The sequence below is a fragment of the Mustela nivalis genome (assembly GCF_964662115.1).
Source record: "Mustela nivalis genome assembly, chromosome: 12".
Lineage (NCBI taxonomy): Eukaryota > Metazoa > Chordata > Mammalia > Carnivora > Mustelidae > Mustela > Mustela nivalis.
Genome location: NC_139031.1, coordinates 87,467,664 through 87,486,297, shown reverse-complemented (window position 1 = coordinate 87,486,297; position 18,634 = coordinate 87,467,664). Strand labels below are relative to the sequence as shown.

General features: G+C 42.4%; 1 protein-coding gene and 1 long non-coding RNA gene across 8 annotated transcripts in view; one reads left to right on the top strand and one right to left on the bottom strand.

Annotated features, from left to right (window-relative positions):
• The window catches only part of LAMB4 (laminin subunit beta 4), a 98,027-nt gene extending 80,667 nt beyond the window's left edge, over nucleotides 1-17,360 (top strand). For 2 of the 3 annotated variants that reach the window (XM_082691973.1, XM_082691974.1), the window contains exons 31-36: nucleotides 1,317-1,461; nucleotides 4,793-5,000; nucleotides 7,437-7,575; nucleotides 10,401-10,574; nucleotides 11,853-12,006; nucleotides 16,666-17,360. In XM_082691973.1, coding sequence (XP_082548099.1) covers nucleotides 1,317-1,461; nucleotides 4,793-5,000; nucleotides 7,437-7,575; nucleotides 10,401-10,574; nucleotides 11,853-12,006; nucleotides 16,666-16,805 — 960 coding nt within the window. In that variant the 3' untranslated portion in view covers nucleotides 16,806-17,360. Of the gene's footprint in view, nucleotides 1-1,316; nucleotides 1,462-4,792; nucleotides 5,001-7,436; nucleotides 7,576-10,400; nucleotides 10,575-11,852; nucleotides 12,007-16,665 lie in introns of those variants that run through there. The other variant, XM_082691975.1, reaches the window with a different exon arrangement.
• The window catches only part of LOC309844782, a 55,414-nt gene that overhangs the window by 11,946 nt on the left and 24,834 nt on the right, over nucleotides 1-18,634 (bottom strand). For 2 of the 5 annotated variants that reach the window (XR_014300896.1, XR_014300897.1), the window contains exon 3: nucleotides 11,545-11,667. This is a non-coding gene — a long non-coding RNA (uncharacterized lncRNA). Of the gene's footprint in view, nucleotides 1-10,950; nucleotides 10,966-11,544; nucleotides 11,668-13,531; nucleotides 15,697-18,634 lie in introns of those variants that run through there. The other 3 variants (XR_014300895.1, XR_014300898.1, XR_014300899.1) reach the window with 3 other exon arrangements.

The window sequence follows — 18,634 nt, the reverse complement described above, 5'->3', positions numbered from 1 at the left end:
TTTAGATTTCAAAGTTCTAGGAAAATTAAGGGACAACTCTCAAAAAAAATGAAGATACATATTTTTCATCATGTAAATATTTTTTTCGTTTCATCATTTCCAATGAATGCAACTAAATCCTTTTCCAAAAAATCCGTATGGCTCAAATTAGGCTGACTCCTTTTGTGAGGAAATAAAGGGAGATTCTTTTTTTCCTAATTGTGTTTGATCCTAATTAGCCCTACTTCTGTCACAATTAATTTATTCCATACAGCTCAACTTGTTGCTGATGTGCCCCTATTGCTTTCTGGGTGTTTTTTTTTTTTTTCCCCTCTTTCTCTAATTTGTTGGAATGTCAAGAAAAGCTCAGGAGTTTTCTCAAATCACATAATTAAAACTTTGCACTTCTAGAGGGCAAGACTTTTAGACTTATCATTCCTCCACCAAGTGTACAGGAGGTTTGGAATTTATCTTTGTAGCCTGCTCTGAGTTCAAACTCGTTTATTAAAAGGAGGAATGCTTTCTTTTTAGCTTTCAGAGTAAGTACATTTTTTCAATTTGAAGAATGTCAAGAAGAGTAATTATTTTAATTTACATAAAAGAAAATGCTCTTAACTTATTAAACATTATGACCACTGTAAGTAGTCCCAAGTAATTTGCTGACATTATAGAATGCTAAAGTCTCATTAAAACAGAATTTTTGTTTTACATTTGTACCAGGAAAAGTCATTAGCACTAGGTCAACATGGTTTCCAAATAATTTTGATCACTAAGTGTTTGAAGAGATATATTCACATTATTTTTTTACAGATTTTATTTTTATTTTTTTTTAAAGATTGTATTTATTTATTTGAGAGAGAGTGGGTGACAGAGAGCATGAGCAGTAGGGAGAGGAGCAGCAGAGGCAGAGGGAGAAGCAGGCTCCCTGCCGAGCAAGGAGCCCGATGTGGGACTCGATCCCAGAACCCTGGGATCATGACCTGAGCTGAAGACAGCTGCTTAACCAACTGAGCCACCCAGGCGTCCCCAGATTTTATTTTTTAAGTAATCTCTACACACAACATGGGGCTCAAACTCACAACCCCAAGATCTAGAGTCACTTGCTCTACCAAATGAGCCGGCCAGACACCACAAGATAAATTCACACTAAACAAACATGATAATGAAAACAAATAACATCACCTTATAGAGAAATCCCTTAAAATGAAGCTTTTATTTAATCTCTATGTTCCTATTTTGTTTTTAGTGAGTTTCCTTTGGTCCAACTAGGTAATTAAACATCACACAATGTGCCTAATTGTTGTGTTTTCCTCATTGTTATTTTTTTCTTATCCCAGCTCAAAAATGTAAGTAAACTAGCAGAAATCTCCAAAAACAGTGTCTTACAGCTAAATGAGAAACTGAGAAATATGAAAAATCAAAGTGAATCTGAAGAAGAGAAAATGAATCTCTTAATCAAAAAACTGAAAACATTTTTGTCAGGTAATTAGAAAAATATATTGGGACTAGTTTTGTTTCTTTTTCTTTGTTTTTTGTTTTTAAATATATACTCAAACATCATAACTGAGTTCAAATTACATTAAGTGGAAATGAAATGCCTAAATCAGAAACATGATGTACCCTTTGATATAAAATTTCTTAATGAAAATAATTCCCAAATATTAATTCTATCAAAAAATATATGGCTATCTGTACAAGATCAATTTAGTAAAAAGTCCTAGAATTTAGTTAAAATTTCAAACAAATGAAGTGGGTGCTTAAAGTGGGTTGTTGTTTTTTGTTTTAAGAAAAAAAGTCTAACATGATGATTCTATCAGATTTCTTAATGTTATGATTCCATGATTTTCTCTGCTGACAGAATGTGTAAGATCAAAGCAAACCAGATTTCGGTTAGTATACCAAATACTATAGGGAGGTGGTATCTAAAATATCAGTTTTTAACTATTATAGATTATTTTCCAAGTTTCCTATTGGTTCTCTGTGATCGACTGAAAGGAATAATTTGATCCATTTATTATTATAATTATGATGCTATTATCCCTCATTGTGCCTTACTGTAGAAGTTCACTTTTATTTTTTAAGAAGTTTATTTTAAATTACAGAGATTTAGTAGTTGAAGATAAAAATGAAATAGTACAGCTGGAAATTGACCTGAAACTTCCCTCTCTGCAAATAATCCAGCTTGGGTATGACCGTATATGGAGTAAATCATAAGAGGTTTTCTTCTCCATCACCATCTCCCAGATTCAATAACTTAATGCTCCTCACATGAATCAGCTGACAACTGGGATGTCTGTTACCATCGTTAAAACCACTTTGTGAATCTGTTTAATAGTAGTAAGAGACTCCTATGGCCAATTGCTTTTTCTATCTCCATGTTTCTAGATACTATATGAACTCAGCCCAAGTCCTGATTTGTGAAATAAGAATAAAATGAGGCAGCGCAAGTCATCTGTAAAAATGACCAAAATAATCAGTAAAAATGAATGGGATGAGATCGGTCTACTGGACATTTTGTTTGTTCAAAAGCAAATTTTCAGTGTGTTAGCTGGATGGATTGGTGTTGATTAGACACAGATCTAGGAACTGGTTGGTTTAAGGAACACATTAGCTATTTCTGCAGATATAGGTCAGTTGAGGCACAGAAACCAAACCAAAACCAAATTGCCAGACCAGTCATGCAAAATGGCACCATATGCTTCTGGGCCCCAACTGATGGTTCAGAAGGCAAGGTCTGCTGCTTTCCACCTCATGCCATTGGTCATGGAGACTATTCCCTTACTGGTCTTATTGGCATTGCTGCTGAATATATCTCTAATTTTTTTTTTAAGATTTTATTTATTTATTTGACAGAGAGAGAGAGATCATAAGTAGGCAGAGGCAGACAGAGATGGGGGTGGGGAAGAAGGCTCCCCGCTGAACAGAGAGCCCAATGCGGGGCTCGATCCCAGGACCCTGGGATCATGACCTGAGCCGAAGGCAGAGGCTTTAACCCACTGAGCCACCCAGGCGCCCCAATATATCTCTAATTTTTAAAAAAGTTTAATTACCCCAATGAATTAAAAAAAAAAAAAAAACTCCAGATTATTACAACAAACATTAGACTAGGCAAAGGGAAAAATCCTATTCTGTAAAAGAAACACCTCTGATCTGGGTCCCAAGACCCTTGGTGCCCAGGAAGCAGTACCCTCATCTCACCAATTTTTCTTCCTCTATCCTTTCCATGAAGCCCAAATCCAAGTGTTATTAAATTGTATGGTGGCTGCACTCTTCTGCTCATCTTGACCATCTTTATATTTTCCTTGTGGTCTGAAATTCCCCATGGACAAAGTTAGCTGCCACTTCTCCTACAAGGCCCGTATCAAAATTTTGAATTTACGATATCATAACAAATGCCAGTAAATGTTTGATGATGAATATGGGGCCAACTTAAAGTTACTTTTTATTAGAACTTTTTTAATAAAAGGAAGTACTCTTTCTTTCAAGAGCCAACTTCTGAGTACAGTACATGCTATTTCAATCATGAGAGTGATTTACTCACACACAAAATAATCTCATTACTTTTTTTTTTTCCAAAAACATGACAGGAAGTAAAATAGTCCTTTTATTTTAAATAAAAAGCTAGAACAAAATGATTACCAAAGGGATATAGACTCATGTCATGTCTGTCAAATGCTGGAAGGTGTCTGTGGTGCCCGCTCCCTCCTGAAGAAATTCCAAGTTCCTCAGCCTCCCCTGTCAAGGCTCCTGGGCTCTGCCCCCAGCCTTTCGGGACGTGCAGCCCCGCACTGCGACTCCACTCTCTGCCGCCAGCAGTGATCCGAGGACGGCTTCTTGCTGCAGCCAACTTTGGTGTCTGAGTTTTGCTCAGCTTGGAATGCCTTTACCCCTGCCTTTACCCCACTCCCATAGGTACAAACTCTGCTGTCCTCCAGCCTCAACGTATGTGCCTTTTGGAGGTTCTTCTTGAAATATTTTCTCCGCCCTCTGGATCCCGTATCACTTTGTCTTCTGTGTATCATCTCTGTTCTTATGTTATTAATATTGAAATGGAATGGCTTTTCTTCCCCCACTGCATGGTCAGCCCCTTGAGGACTAGATCTCCAACTTCCCGCAAGGGATTCAGCATTATGCCTCCGTAAGGAGCCAGAGCGACACAAAGTGTTAGCATCCCAGACCCTAACAGTCCATCTGCTGCTTCCGTTCTCAGGGAAGGCTGATGCTGTTTTCCTGAAGAGCAGGGCAGTGGTATATTTAACAGTTTCCAGATAACCCATTACTCATCCGGGTCTTAACTCTCTATTGTCGAGTTCCCTTCTCGAAATAGGACTTTGAGTGATAGCGTCAGTTAGAGTTGTCCCAAGCAACAACTGGGAGCCTTTCTGATGTCACAGAGGATTAGAATCAAGTTTTATTGGGTCCAGACCTGGTGCTTCCCCATGTCTCATTCATTCGTATTCAAATCTTGGTGACAGGCATCTAACCGTTGTACTTGCTTTTGAACCAGGACTTAACTGGTTCGCAGGAGGATGTTTCGCAAAACATACACAACATCGCAAGCCTGTAGGTTTTCAGTTTTCCAGCAACCATTTGTGCAGCATGTATTCAACACTACATGAATGGTGCTTCTTTCAGAGAGAAGGGAAAACTGGGGATGAAGAAGAATCTACGGGATGTAGACAGTCTAATCCCTGTGTCCCAGGGACACATAATCAGCTGCATGTACTTTTGACTTCGAGTTCATTGGGGTTGTATTTACAAGATACAGTTTAATAAGGAGACGCGATGACCTAAAACCACCTTCTTATTTAAGAGGAAAACGTGCCTCCGGAGGATATAGAGAAGGTCGCAAATCGCGTACTTGATGTCCATCTACCCATGACATCGCAGAATCTAACCCATGAACTTGACAAAGTGCAGAAGCTGATGCTGCTCTGTGAGGACGATGGAGCAGATGAAGACAGGCTACATAATGCAGCCAAGGAAGCCCAGGAGGTTTTGGTGAAGGCAGAAGATGCTGAGTGAGTATAGTATTCATGTTCTCATCTTGCTTGCCCAGAACAGCTGCTAAAAGGCCAACTGTGTGAGGAGCTACTTAACATTCAAATGAAATTACTGTCCAGTAGGTTAGTGCCCAAGGTGAGAGCTAAGCTGCTTGCAGGAGCCTCGGGAAGCTGGGGAATTGGGAGGCAGTGGGCAGGAATGCTTGTTTCCCACTTGCTACAGACTTGGAATACCTTTGCAGTGACCTATTAGTCTTTATACCAATCCGTGCCATAAACTAGCTGTCTGCCAATATCTTAACAGGTGGTGGGAATATGGGTGTCTTTTCCCTTTCTTGCTGACCTATGTCTGATGCTTTCTACATTTACCATAATAGACAGTACTTGGAAGATCTAAATTTTTTTTTTTTAAAGACTACACTAAAAATATATGACAGCAAGGAATAGAAGAAACAAAGATAGCGCCTCATGACTAACCTGGGAGTAAAACTACAGATACGGTACACGGAGTCCATTAACTCATGCTTCCTTTTGTTCTTGCCAACTTAGCCAAGCCAACGGAAAAGGCATCTTGGTGCTTTAGGTTTTAGGTGGGGTCAGCTGGGTAGTGGCAATGCCGTCGTGTCAGGACGCCCAACAGTTGAGGGCTGACCTGCCTTCTCCATGTCCCCTGCCACTTGGATAATTGAAGTGTGCCAGACTTCCCCATGAGCCCAACCCCTTCCAGCTTTGGTACTTACAATCAGGAAGAATAAGTAAGTGCAGTACGGTCACACAGCTGTTAAAAATGATGCTGAGGAAAGGTTCTTTGTAACATGCAGGGATTGTTGATGTTTTTAAAAACAAGGTAACAGTATATAAAGAAGACGGTCTCCGTCGTGGAAAGAAAAAAATTGTAGAACAAAAATGCTAGAATGTGCTGATATCTTATAAGGTGATACGGTTAATGGTACATTTTTCCCTTCCTGATAATGTCTTTTTTTTGCTCTTTCTGTGCTGCTGCCTCCTCCTCTCCCTCCTCCTCCTCCTGTTCTTCCTTCTCTTCTTTCCCTTCCTCTTCCTCCTCTTTTTCTTCCACTTCTGCTTCTTTTTCTTTTTCTATTTTTAGATATTTTCTCAATTTACTCTAAAAGTAGTTACATTGAAAATTTAAAGGAAGAAGACTAAATATGAAGATATGGTGGGGGATGTTATGAGAAAGGAAGGCTCCTGAACCCCTTATGGACCTGTAAGGAAAAGAAGTAAAGAAAGGGGAAGCCTACCTATTGTGTGGTTCACCTATAGAATATTCTGGAAAAGGCAAAGCCGTGGACACAGTGAAAAAGATCAGTAGTTGCCAGGGGCTGAGGGGAGGGATGAATTGGTGGAGCAGAGAGAACTTTGAGGGCAGTAAAAATACTCTGTGTGATACAGGAACGATGACTGCATGTCATTACACATTTGTCCAGACTCACAGAATGGGCAGCACCAAGAGTGAACCCCAGTGTACACTCTGGACTTCGGTGTCTGTGATGTGTCGATGTAGGTTCATCAGTGCTAACAAATGTCTGCCTCTGGCAGGGATGTTGATAACTGGAGAGGCTGTGAGTGTCGGGGGGCAGGGGGTACAGGGAACTCTCTGCACCTTCTGCTCATTTTTGCTACGAATCTAAAACAGCTCTTTAAAAAAAAAAAAAAAGACCCTTTTTAAAAAATAGAGAGACTCCACTGGGAGGAGAGTTAGGGCTGCATGGGGCAGGGGATGTTTTGCAGTTTAGCTGGTTTTCCCTTCCACGCACATTTCTAATTATGCCTCTGCAAAGGTCTATCTGATAGTTCGCTCACTTGGCACATTCCTCCAAAGGTGGTCTTGAGCCCACAGATCCAAGTATCTGGGGAGTGTGGACTTGAGGTGAGCTGATTTCTGTAAAATAGACAATCACTTGGAATGCTTGTGATTTTAACCTCCGACGGGGCCCCTGGCAGCTAGAATGTCAGTGGAGCTTAAATAAACCTGAATAAACACAGCCTGGAAAAGGAGGGCTTTTAGTTCTCTTTGCTGTCTGTGGGGCCCCTTAACTCTCCCACCCCCACTGTGGTGAGGATTTAGAGTGTGGCTGAAGTGTGAGAAATTAGGGAACGGGAACTGGCTGAGCATAGTTATTCTGTTCAAAACTCGCCGGTGATGGTCCTCGAGCCTCTCTCGTTATGACAGATTAAAAATAAACAAGACCTGTATCTTTGATTTTCACACCTGTCTCTACTTGATATGCATATATATGTGTTGTTATTGGCATTTCAACCTACCTATTTCTCAAAATAAAGATTTCAGGATTTGGCCTTGCATAAGAGCAATTTAAATTTGCTTTATAAATAATTCAGCTAAGTTTTTCGCAGAGCCAAAGGGACTCCCAAGGTGAAACAAATGAATAATTGTGTATTTATCTAATCTGACACGTTAATATCCTACCTTAGAAAAGCAGCAAATGTTCTATTAAACCTTGACAAAACGCTGAATGAGTTGCAACAAGTTCAAGTCACCCAAGGATGGGTAAACTCTACCATTACACAGCTGATGGCGGAGATCAAGAAAATTAAAGAGAGCACACTACAGGTATTTATCTTTTTGGAAACAAACTGAAAAAGACTTTGAATGGGGAGACAGCCTGGTTTTGACGTGTGCCAATGTCATGCTTGCCTGACCTGCCTGATGGGATGATTATAGGACAAAATGAAAGGGGGGGGTGGTGTGATGCATTTAACTGATGTTCAACGGAGTTCTTACGGCATCAGGCTGACCCCTCCTTGGGGACGAAGCAGGTGCTACTACCAGCTTGTAAATGAGGAAACAGAGACTCAAAGAGGTTAAGTGACTTGCCTAAGGTCACACAGCTAATTAAAGGTATATTTGAGGCAGGGGTTTATCCCTTCTGATTCCAAGGAAAGCAATAGAGTTACTAGAGCTCACAAGGCAAAGAAATAAAGTTCATTGTTGCCAGGTTTTTGTAACTGGCAGGTTTGGCATGAAATCTCATCCGAGTATCTTAGGACTGAAAGGATATCTCACGCAAAAGATAGTGTTCCATCCAGAGCTTGGTGGGAGCCAGGCCTGGTTTAACCCACACTATGGATCTGGGAGAGGAAGTCTGGCAGTGGGAGGACAGGATAGGACCTAGTTCCAAGCTGTGTGACATGTCTTCCTCCAAGGCTCCGTCCTCCGGTCCTTCCCTTTCCCCCTAGAATGCCAGCTCCCAGTCTCTGTTTTTCAGCTGGGTTGTACAGATCTAAATACACGTGTTTTGAAAAGAAAAGCAGAAAGGGACAGAACAGGAAGTAGTGCACCAGGAAATAAAGAGGTTAGACTTGAACAGGTTGCAAATATAGGGTAGCAACCCCCCCCCCAAAAAAACAAAGAAGGCCTCTAGGTTTTCCCATTTGAGGCATATATGCTAGAACAGGGGATGGCAAAATACAGCCTGTGGGTCAAATCGGCATACTGTTTTTGTTTTTTTATTTTGTTTTTTATCCAAAATCACAAAGTTTTATTGGAATCCAGCCCCGTATTGTCTGTGCCTGCTTTTGCACCATAGTAACACAGAGCTGAGTGGTTACAATAGAGACTTCATGGGCCACAGAGCATAAAACATTTACTGTCTGGTCCTTTACAGAAAGGCTGTAGATTTGTGCTCTTTAAAAAAAAATACGTCCAAAGGAACAAGAAGGTTTTTGGAGTTCCCCCTGCCCCCTATAAATATGGTAGGCCAGGGCTCCTGTGGAACCCTCCTAATAGAAAAATACCCAAAATGTTGTCTGGGATATATATATTTTTTTAATTTAATACATACCTGAATTAGAAAGAGATGGAGGAAATCTTCAGAGGCCAACCACGACAGGGAAGTATGAATCCAGAGAGATAACAAAGCATGAACCTGATGGCAGGCGGAGGTGTGGGAGAGCTGTCGGGGTTTTTTGTTTTTTTAAGATTTTATTTATTTATTTGACAGAGAGAGACACAGCAAGAGAGGGAACACAAGCAGGGGAAGTGGGAGAGGGAGAAGCAGGCTTCCTCCAGAGCAAGGAGCCCAGTGCAGGGCTCGATTCCAGGACCCTGGGATCATGACCTGAGCTGAAGGCAGATGCTTAATGATTGAGCCACCCAGGCGCCCGAGCTGTTGATTTTAATCCTCACCATGAGCAGAGACAGAAAACAAAGCCCACGCAAGGAGAGCATATGACCCCCGCTTGGAAAGGCAAAATCCTCAGTGAAATGTTCAGCTGCTACTCCCTACTGCTGCGTGGACTCACACACGTGTGTGTGCACACAGCTACACACACACACACACACACAAACACACACATGTGTGCACGCGCAGGCGCAGTGCCAATAGACACTTGCTGTGGGGGAGGAAGGTCTTCACTAAGAATTGCTAACCACTGGCTGGCTCTTACATGAGTTCAAGGGTAGCATTCACACTACCTGTGTGGCCCCGACAACAGTGGGGCCTTAAAGTGGTCGTGGGCTGATAGCGCCCGAGATGCCTGCCAGAGGCCAGTGGAAATCCCCTCCCGAGGAATGCACCTTCAAACTGAGCCTCAAAAATGTCTCCCAGAACACATAAAAGAACAAATTGCCTCGAGCAAGAGGCACCAGAAACAGGAAACAAGAGTGCGGATAAGACAGGTACTCCATGTAAAATACAAAATCAGAATGTTCGTTATGCCTGCAAAAATCAAAGAAGGTGTTGAAATTATGACCCAAGAGCAAGATACAAGAGCTAACAGATGACCAGTCAGATCTGACTGCTAGATGGGACAAATAGAGCCACGGAAAGAAGAAAGGAAGATAAGATGTTTATTATTATTTGTAAGGAGGAAAAATGAGAAGCCACCCACATCCGCTGGAGAATAGAAACATAAATTGTATACTCAAACAATGGAATGCTTTAAATTGCTGAAACTGAATAAACAAGAGCTATGCAAATTAGCCAGGAAGAACTGTACAAGCATAATTTTGAATTAAAATTCAAGTTGCAGAAATATGCAGCCATCATATATTTGTATAAAGTTAAGAAAATACCGCACGGTAGGCGCGCTGCGCGGGATCTAGAAAAAAGCACTAGAAGTACGTGGAACGACAAGCGTTAGATTCAGGATAATGGTTACCTTTGTGGGGAATGAGGGGGTGTGAGGAGAGCTTAGCTCGCTGGTGGGGCTTTATTCTTAACCCGGCCACCATGGATACGTGTCATAGTTGCTTCTATGACCTTGTGTTTGTCTGAAATATTATCTTACAATATTGTTTTTAATGGAAAAGCGAAGGGATGATTCCTTCTCCCTTCCTACCGCACTTACTTGCTGAGGGGTAATTATATCATTTGTCTTTTTGTGGTCTGTTACCTAAAGAAACTTTCTCCTCTCTGGTCTTTCCATCAACAACAGGCCGAAAAGAAAGCCAAGCACACCAAGAATGAGTGGGACTTAGCAAAGCAGTCGTCTGTGCTGGAGGACAGGCTCTCCGGGCTGCAGACCAAGTTGCAGAGGAACAGAGAGCAAGCTGCCCGTGTGACCGCTCAGGCTGCATCGGCCCAACGCCAGGCCGGGGACCTCAAGCAGGTCATTAGCCCCGCCGGTGCCACCAAGAGCAGACAGACAGAGCCTCTTTGAAGGCTAATCCTCTGACCTCAGCTCACTGTGCCATTTATCAGCAGTTCCCTTAGTGCAGGACTGCGCTCACTGGCATGTGTGAGTAGGGATCCCGATGGGCATGAAGGCTCTTCTGTCGTGGAGGGTGATTCCAGGGAAGACAGAAGTCCTTTGACCAAATTAGGATGCAGTGTTTCCTCCCCGCATCTCCTACTCCTAGGACTCCCAGTGGTATCCTCGTCCAGTGTTTCCTTCCTTTCAGATGTTCAGGATTCGTGCCATTGGTCTGTCTTGGGTGCATTTACCCTTTACTCTAACTCAATCACATAACCGATCACGAAAACAAAGAAGTGAAAGTCACCTGCCAAAGAGAATAGGTCAAGTTACAAAAGTCAGTGTGAGTTAATTAAACAGTTGTGGGAAATACCCTATTCATCTAGGTTGCTGAAAGAAACTATCAACTCATTTTCTCAGCAGGATATCTCTGGTTGGTTGCGTTAATAGGGTAGCTTAAACACGGGAAAAATGGGAAAGTGTTCTTACAATTGGTCCATTCTCTTGCTTTTCATTCCTAATGTGCTGGGTAATTTCCCACAGATGGGGGAGTTGAGCACATTTTCTATGGAAGGGAGGTTGGGAGACATATTTACTGTCCATCCTCTCTCCATTTCCCTTCCTGGGCTTCACTAAGCTGTTCCAGATTCTAGACTGTCGACCACCCAGGCTGACCCCCGAGATTGCCATTCGAATGTCCACGGAGCTCTTGGTACTAACATCTGGACCTCCCCGCCTCCCATCTCTCGTACCTTTTTGCCCACAAAAACCTACCCGTGCTTGTAAAGCGTCACTGATCATCCTTCCCTGGTTGCTGTCCCACCCAGCTGACCCAGAGATTTGTCACAGGCAGGAAGGCATCACTCCTGTCCTCTGTATCTCTCACCTTAAGTCATTTAGGGCAAATGACTGGTGTCCCATAAATAGCTGCCTTCGCACGGAGTCATGATTGCTGCTTTATAACAAAGCAATTTTATTTTAATTAACCAAAACTGAGGAGTTTTTCAGCCTGAAAAAAAAAAAAAAGATAAACAATGCAAATTAAAGCCTGGAAGTGTCAGAGTGACTCAAGCTTATTGACTGGATCACGGTTTTCCTCTTGCTCCTTTTTGGAACAGTATCGGGAAAATATCGTGCGTGGGTGTATGCCTTATAAATATTTTCTGGTGATGGGAGTGTGTGGCTCTGTTGCAGGAGTTTGCAGAGCTGAGAAACCAATACACTGCTCTTCAACATAAGACTGGTTCTGTAGGACTGACAAAGGTTACTTTGGAAAAAGTGGATCAGCTAAAAGGTGCAGTGGAAAAACTGGCCACAGATACAGAGGACAAGATAAGAAGAATAGCAGGTAACTCTTCTTTTCTCCCAGCTGTATCGAGGTCTGGGTGACAGGTGAAATCGTGTCTAGTGTACAGTGTGACAATTTGATGGACATGCACGTTGTGAAATGATCATCACGATTAAGGTAATCAACACCTCTATCTGCTCACATAGTTATTATTTCTTTTTATGGCAAGAATGCTTAAGATCGACACACATGTACGGTGCAATGCAATGTTGTCAACAAGTCAGCACCACACGGAACATTCGATCCCCAGAAGCTTTCCATCTTCAAACTGGAAGTCTGTACCTTTGCCCAGCCTCTCTCCATTTCCCCCACCTCTCCCCATTTCCCCCACCCTCTAGACCTTGGCAGCCACCATTGTTCTCTCTGCTTCTGTGAGTTCTAGCCTTTTTTTTTTTTTTTTTAAGGTTCCACATAGGAGCGAGAGCATATAGTATTTGTCTTTCTCTCTCTGGCTTATTTTCACTTGGTATGACATTCTCCAGGTTCATCTATGTTGTTGCAAATGGCAGGATTTCCTTCTTTTTTTATGGTTGAATTTTATACACACACACCCCATCCCCCATTTTCTTTATCCATTGATGGGATAAAGGTTACTTCCATATCTTGTTTATTATAAATAATGCTGCAATGAACATAGGAACACAGATAATCTCTTCAAGATATGGATTTCATTACCTTCAGATATATACCCAGGAAGGGGATTACTGGATCATATGGGAGTTCAATTGATTCTATTACACACTCCACCAATTTGACGGTAACCTAATACTCCACCCTCCTGGTAGAAATTATACCAACTTATCATTGGCACAGTTCAACTACCTATGAGCGCACCGAGTCAAGGAAGTAGGAATTTGGTCAGTGGGTGGGGGACTGACATATAACAAGACACTTGCATGGTTTTACTTCAAAGGATATCAGGGAGTCTTCACTGTGTTTGTTGGAACAAATGCCCATTGCCTTCGGTCAACCGGAAATGCCCTTTTCCTTACACCCTGGTTCTCACTCAGGAATGATTTTTCTCTCCCTCCCTGGGGACAGAAGTATTGAAGGCATTTCTGCTTCTCACAACTAGGGGGTACAACTAGAATTGAGTGGATGCGGGCCAGGGACTCTTGTAAACATTAATACACAGGACAGCCCTGTGATGAACAATTATTTGACCAGAGTTCTAAGGGTGGATGTTGAGAAACTTAGGAAACCCTGTCCTAACCTATGCTGCTTATTTTCTCCTCCCATGCAAATTACTGCTTTAGAATCCCTATGATCTAGATCCCAAGGCACTAGTCATCTCATACAGATCTGTAGGTAACATTCCAGAAGGAACCATAGTCTGGACCAGGATTTTGATCAAAAATGGAAATTTGGATGCACACCCAGTGTAGTAAACATGGAATACACACAATCAGGAAGTTAATTAGAATCTTTTTTCCCCCACAACAGGTACTCATAGTTTTTCTGGAAAGGCATCATGCCCTTAGCAACTACCTCGAAATCATCAAGAAATAGCCAATGATGAGTGGTCTAGTTTTACTTTTGGTTGCATTTATTGTCTCCAAAACTTTAAAGTTAGTCATATTCATTTGGAATATAAGTGACTCTCAAGATATTCAAACAACCAAGATTCCTCACTTATAACGCTTCTTTGTTGTAACATGAGTCTTTGGCCTTAGAACCACTCATATCACCACCATGACATGAAAAAAAAAATGAAAATGCAACATTGGTATGGGCCAAAGTCAGGAAATATACATACTAAATCATTAACATTCATCATTTCTGGGGAGAGGGAGAGTGAAGAGGAAAAACACCACTTTTTATTTACATCTCTGACATTTATATGACTTACACAATTGTCCTTTCCAGTATTTTCCTAATACTTTTAAAAAGGAATTACTAGGAAAGATTCAAAAGTCAGTTGCTGTTATTTCCAGAACTAAATGGAGGAACAAAAAAATAGGAAGGATATTTTCTGTCTCATGTTTTATATCGAGGCCCAAATTGTTTCCACTTATTCCCATAGACTAGAACTTCCACAATTTTTGAAATTAGGTCAGAAGAGAAGTCAGGGACCTTCCTTCTAAACAAGGTCTAAGACCATACACTCCACTTTTTTGGCTCTCTTCGGGAGGAAAATAAGACATCAGCTTGGCCACCTTGCTGACGCTGTGACTGGAGAAGGGTCTGGCCCACTAGGGCGGCCCTCTAGTTCCCCCTGGTAGGAAGAAGTGGCCAGGGGACCTCAGAAAGGAGCCTTTCCTTACCTTGGCAGGGTCAAAGTGGAGAGAGTGGAGAAACGCCTCCAGGCCACAGCCAGGTTCCTTCCACAGAACTTTGTGCCAGTCTGGGTCACAGTGAGAACCGGGCAGCACACTTGGAGATAATTCTGGATCACTGAGCCAGAGTTGGCTCAGTTATCTTTTCACTGAATAACAAAGCTCCCTCCATATTTGGGAATTAGAACAACAACCATGCCTGGTTTTTCTGTGGGTTGCCTTGGTGGTTCTTCTGTGGGTCTGTGCCTGGTGACCCAAGCAGCTGCTCTCAGCTGATGGGTGCATTGGCTGGCCAGTCTGGGGTCAGCTTGACTGAGATGCTGGGCCCTCTTTCAACGGGCTCTTTCAGCCCAGCAGGCTCTACAGCTCGCTTGGGTCAGGTGTCCCGACAGTGAGCAGGGGAGCCCTAAGACTCTTGGGGTCCTGTGCATTGATTTCTCTTACTTCCTGTTGGTCACCCCGACAGGCCCAGCTGGACCCGGTTTGAGGGCAGAAGGCAAATAACCACTACTTCTTGATGGGAGGAACTCTTCAAAACTCACAGGAATTCCGAGACTCCGCTGAGGGTGTGGCGGGTGTTGTGTGACTGGCTTCATTGAGAAGCCGTCAGCATCCCTGGGCTCGAGGGAGCAGGGGTGAGGGAGGGCGAATGCTCTGACGTCGCTGTCTGGTTGATGGAGCCAAAGGCACGGGGCCTCCCTGCAGGCTGAGGGGAGAGGTGGAAGGACTGCCAGAACCCTTCGGCTCCACGGGGACAGCCTCTTCACTCTCCCCGCCCCCTCCCGTCCCCGATCACTTCTCTGAACTGTCCGGTGGCCAAGCGTGAATGAACTCCAGAGATCCCAGGAGCCCGATGATGTCATCCACCAAAGCTAGCTTTCCAGGACAGAGCAGGACGGAGAGTGGATGTGAATGCGGAGGTGAATGAAGAGGAACCCGCACAGCCTCACTGACTTCTATGAAAGAGGCGCAGGGGTCTTTTTGCCTCTTAGTACAAATACACGTCCAGCGCTGAATGTCTTTTTCAATCCCAAATGATCTATATTTAAGTTTTGAGAGACAGGATGCTCACCACCTCCGGTAGCAGCTCTTTCTTTGAACAGCTGTGACTGCTAGAAAGTTCTTTAAAATCAGACAAAATTTTCCTTCACGGAGGTTTCACCTGCTGGTTTCATTCTATTTCCTCGGGATGACAAAATACATTTCCTCTGCTTTCCTAGGCCTCAAATACTGGAAAATAACGACAGGACATGCCCCGAATCTTCTTCTTTCTCTATATAAAACATCACCAGTTAGTTCATCTTCATCTTTTGTTCACCGAATGGTTTCCAAATTCTTCCGCAATCCAGTTCCTTGCTCTAAACATATGCTCCAGGCTAGTTTGACAACTCCCTCCTCATGATCCAGGTTTGACCTGTCAGGGGAAAGTGGGACATTTACCTTCCTTCTTTAAGAAGTTCCACTTCAACCTATGAGAAGTTTCTTTTTCTTTCTTTTTTTTTTTTTTTAAGATTTTATTTATTTATTTGAAAGACAGAGACCACAAGTAGGCAGAGAGGCAGGCAGAGAGAGAGAGAGAGAGAGAGAGGGAAGCAGGCTTCCTGCGGAGCAGGGAGCCCGATGCGGGGCTCAATCCCAGGACCCTGAGATCATGACCCGAGCCGAAGGCAGCAGCCCAAACCACTGAGCCACCCAGGCACCCCGAGAAGTTTCTTTTTCTAAAGGCACTTCTCACTCTTAACTGTGGCCCTCTATACCTCTTCCATCCAATATTCTGTGGGCTCCTTGCTGGGGTTTACCATAATTACCAGGTATTTGTTGAATGAAGAGTGGGTAAATTGGAAGGATGGGTGGATGGATGGATGGATGGACGGACAGATGGATGAATGGACAGATGGATGGGTAAGAGTGGAAGGCATCACTTTGCTTTTCCTGTTCAAGGGCTTGAATATCCGCAGAGCAGAATGAAGAAATGAAAATGTCAGTCTTTTTTTACTGAAAGACTGAGAACCCCTAAAGTGGTGAACACATGTTAAAAAGTGAAGTTAAAACAGCAAGAGCAAACCTATGGAAATAGTCACCAAGTCCAATCAAGGCTCATCCTCCACCTTTTCATTTCTAACAAGCTCTAACAAGCTTTTGACTGGCATTGATAGATGCCATTGGATGTAAAATACTTTTTAGACAAAAACATCAGTTTGTTCTGATTTGTGTGAAAACTTTGAGAAGCCTGGTGACAATACATGTTTTGTCTGTTGAATCACAACGCACAGCTAAATATGTCTTTAAGAGGCACAGAAATCCCCGTGTTTCATGTAAGGCGGGTATCCAGGAAGAATCCACCAAAACCCAATCTCTCCTTGCCTTCATTTTCTTGTTTCAGATTTAGAAAAGAAGATCCAAGATCTGCATCTGAGTAGACAAGAAAAAGCGGAGCAACTGAAACAGCTGGAAGATCAAGTGGTTGCCATTAAAAACGAGATTGTCGAGCAAGGAAATAAATATGCTACTTGCTATACTTAGGCAGAGGCAAAGGGTGAGTGGCCTCTGCCTTCTTTTCTGGCTTCTGATAAGGAAGCCTGAGGAGCTGTGCTGAACTTGGGAAACAGAAAGAGTCAGCCCCACCTCCTCCGGCTCCGGAGCCGGTTCCTAGCTGAAGATCTGAGCTGGACCAAGGAAATGCTGTTCCACGTGGAAGAGAAAGGAGGAAATACAGACATCGTCTCTGGCTTCAGAAACCTTTCCTCTTGCTCTCCTTTCCCTTTCATAATGTAAAAATAATGTGTTACCTATGACAAGTACAAAATAAGTATTCTGTTTACTAATTATCACTTCAGTCAAATGAACCAAAGTGTGAAATAAGTTGCCTGTGGGGGGATGGGGCTTGCAGGGAGTAAAAGTATTATTAATCGATGGGCATTAAGTTCCGGTGAAGTGAAATGAGTAAATTCTAGAGTTCTGCTATACATTGTATATAAGTCAACAAAGTATTGCACACTTAAATGTACGTTCAGAAAATAGATCTCATCTTAAATGTTCTTACAACAATAAAGCAGAATAAAAATAAATTTAAACAAATTAAGCTAAAATATATCCATGTCTCTAACACTAGGATGGAATGAATCTGGATGGCATGTGCTAGACTGGCCTGGGTTTTATTTTTAATTTGGGTTTGCTTTATCTCTAAAATGATTATTTTGAACAAAATGCATACAATTCAAAATGTAATGTGTTTTTCCACCCACTTCCCTCTATATTCATTCTCACAACCAAAGGGTTCTGTTTGCCCCAAATGGCACTGGAACAATATTCAAAAAGACAAATATTGAAATACTTTTTGTAATTTGTCTGTAAGCAGTTTTTCTGTAAAATGCGCTACTGATTTTTGAAAGACCAGCAATCCCATTGTTATTGTTTAGTGTGAAAGATCAGATTTTCTCAATTCAAAATGGATTGATGATTTTGCATGAACTCTTTTTTTTTTGCATGTATGATATATAACCGAGCACCTTCGCTTCTGTTTGTGAAAGCCATCCTTCAGAGGGATTACTATAAGGGAATTTGGCCCCACAGTTTTGAATAAGAAATAATAGACAGCAACATTGATGTATGAAAGAGGAAAGCAGCTGGGGCCATCTTCCTTAAGGACTGACTCATAAAAAATGGGTTTACAATCAAGGAAGAGGTTTTAGAATTACACATAAATATGAAATTTCTTAAAACATACGTAATTTAGGAAAATTGCAGTTTCCCTGGAGAGCCTGAAGAACAAAGTGAAATTTTTCTACCGAAAAGCCCACCAGAAATTTCTCTCAAAATTCCTGATAGCCATGCTCTATATATTCAGCACTTAGACATCTGGAAACTTGACACACAACCTGAACCAGAGTTGCAACGCAGATTGTCATAAAATCTAAGTGTGTACTCCAGCATAGAGGGTAGAAGACACTCCAGCCTTCCCTCCAGGATACTGACTTCCACCCATGGACAGATGAGACACTTAACTTGACGATTATGGTTTTCTGTTTGCAATTGCAACATTCAACTGTTCTAGCTTGGCAGTGCTAGGAGACTATGCAAGTAATAGACAGTGTGGCAAGGGTTAAAGAGGGAGGACTTTCTGTCCTCTGATCTGGAGGCTTTCAAGGTCACCAGAGGCAGAAAATTCCCCAGCCCTAAGGAAGGTGCTGGGATCTGGGGAATCAAGTCCAAGGGCGAGAGATAAACTCATCATCTCCTCTGGGCCTCCGGGGATCGGGGATCGCACTTCATGAGGTCATTGATGAGGCTAGGAATGATGTGATGCACTTTGGAAAGATTGCCATTAAGAAGTGGTTATGCTTTCTAAACTT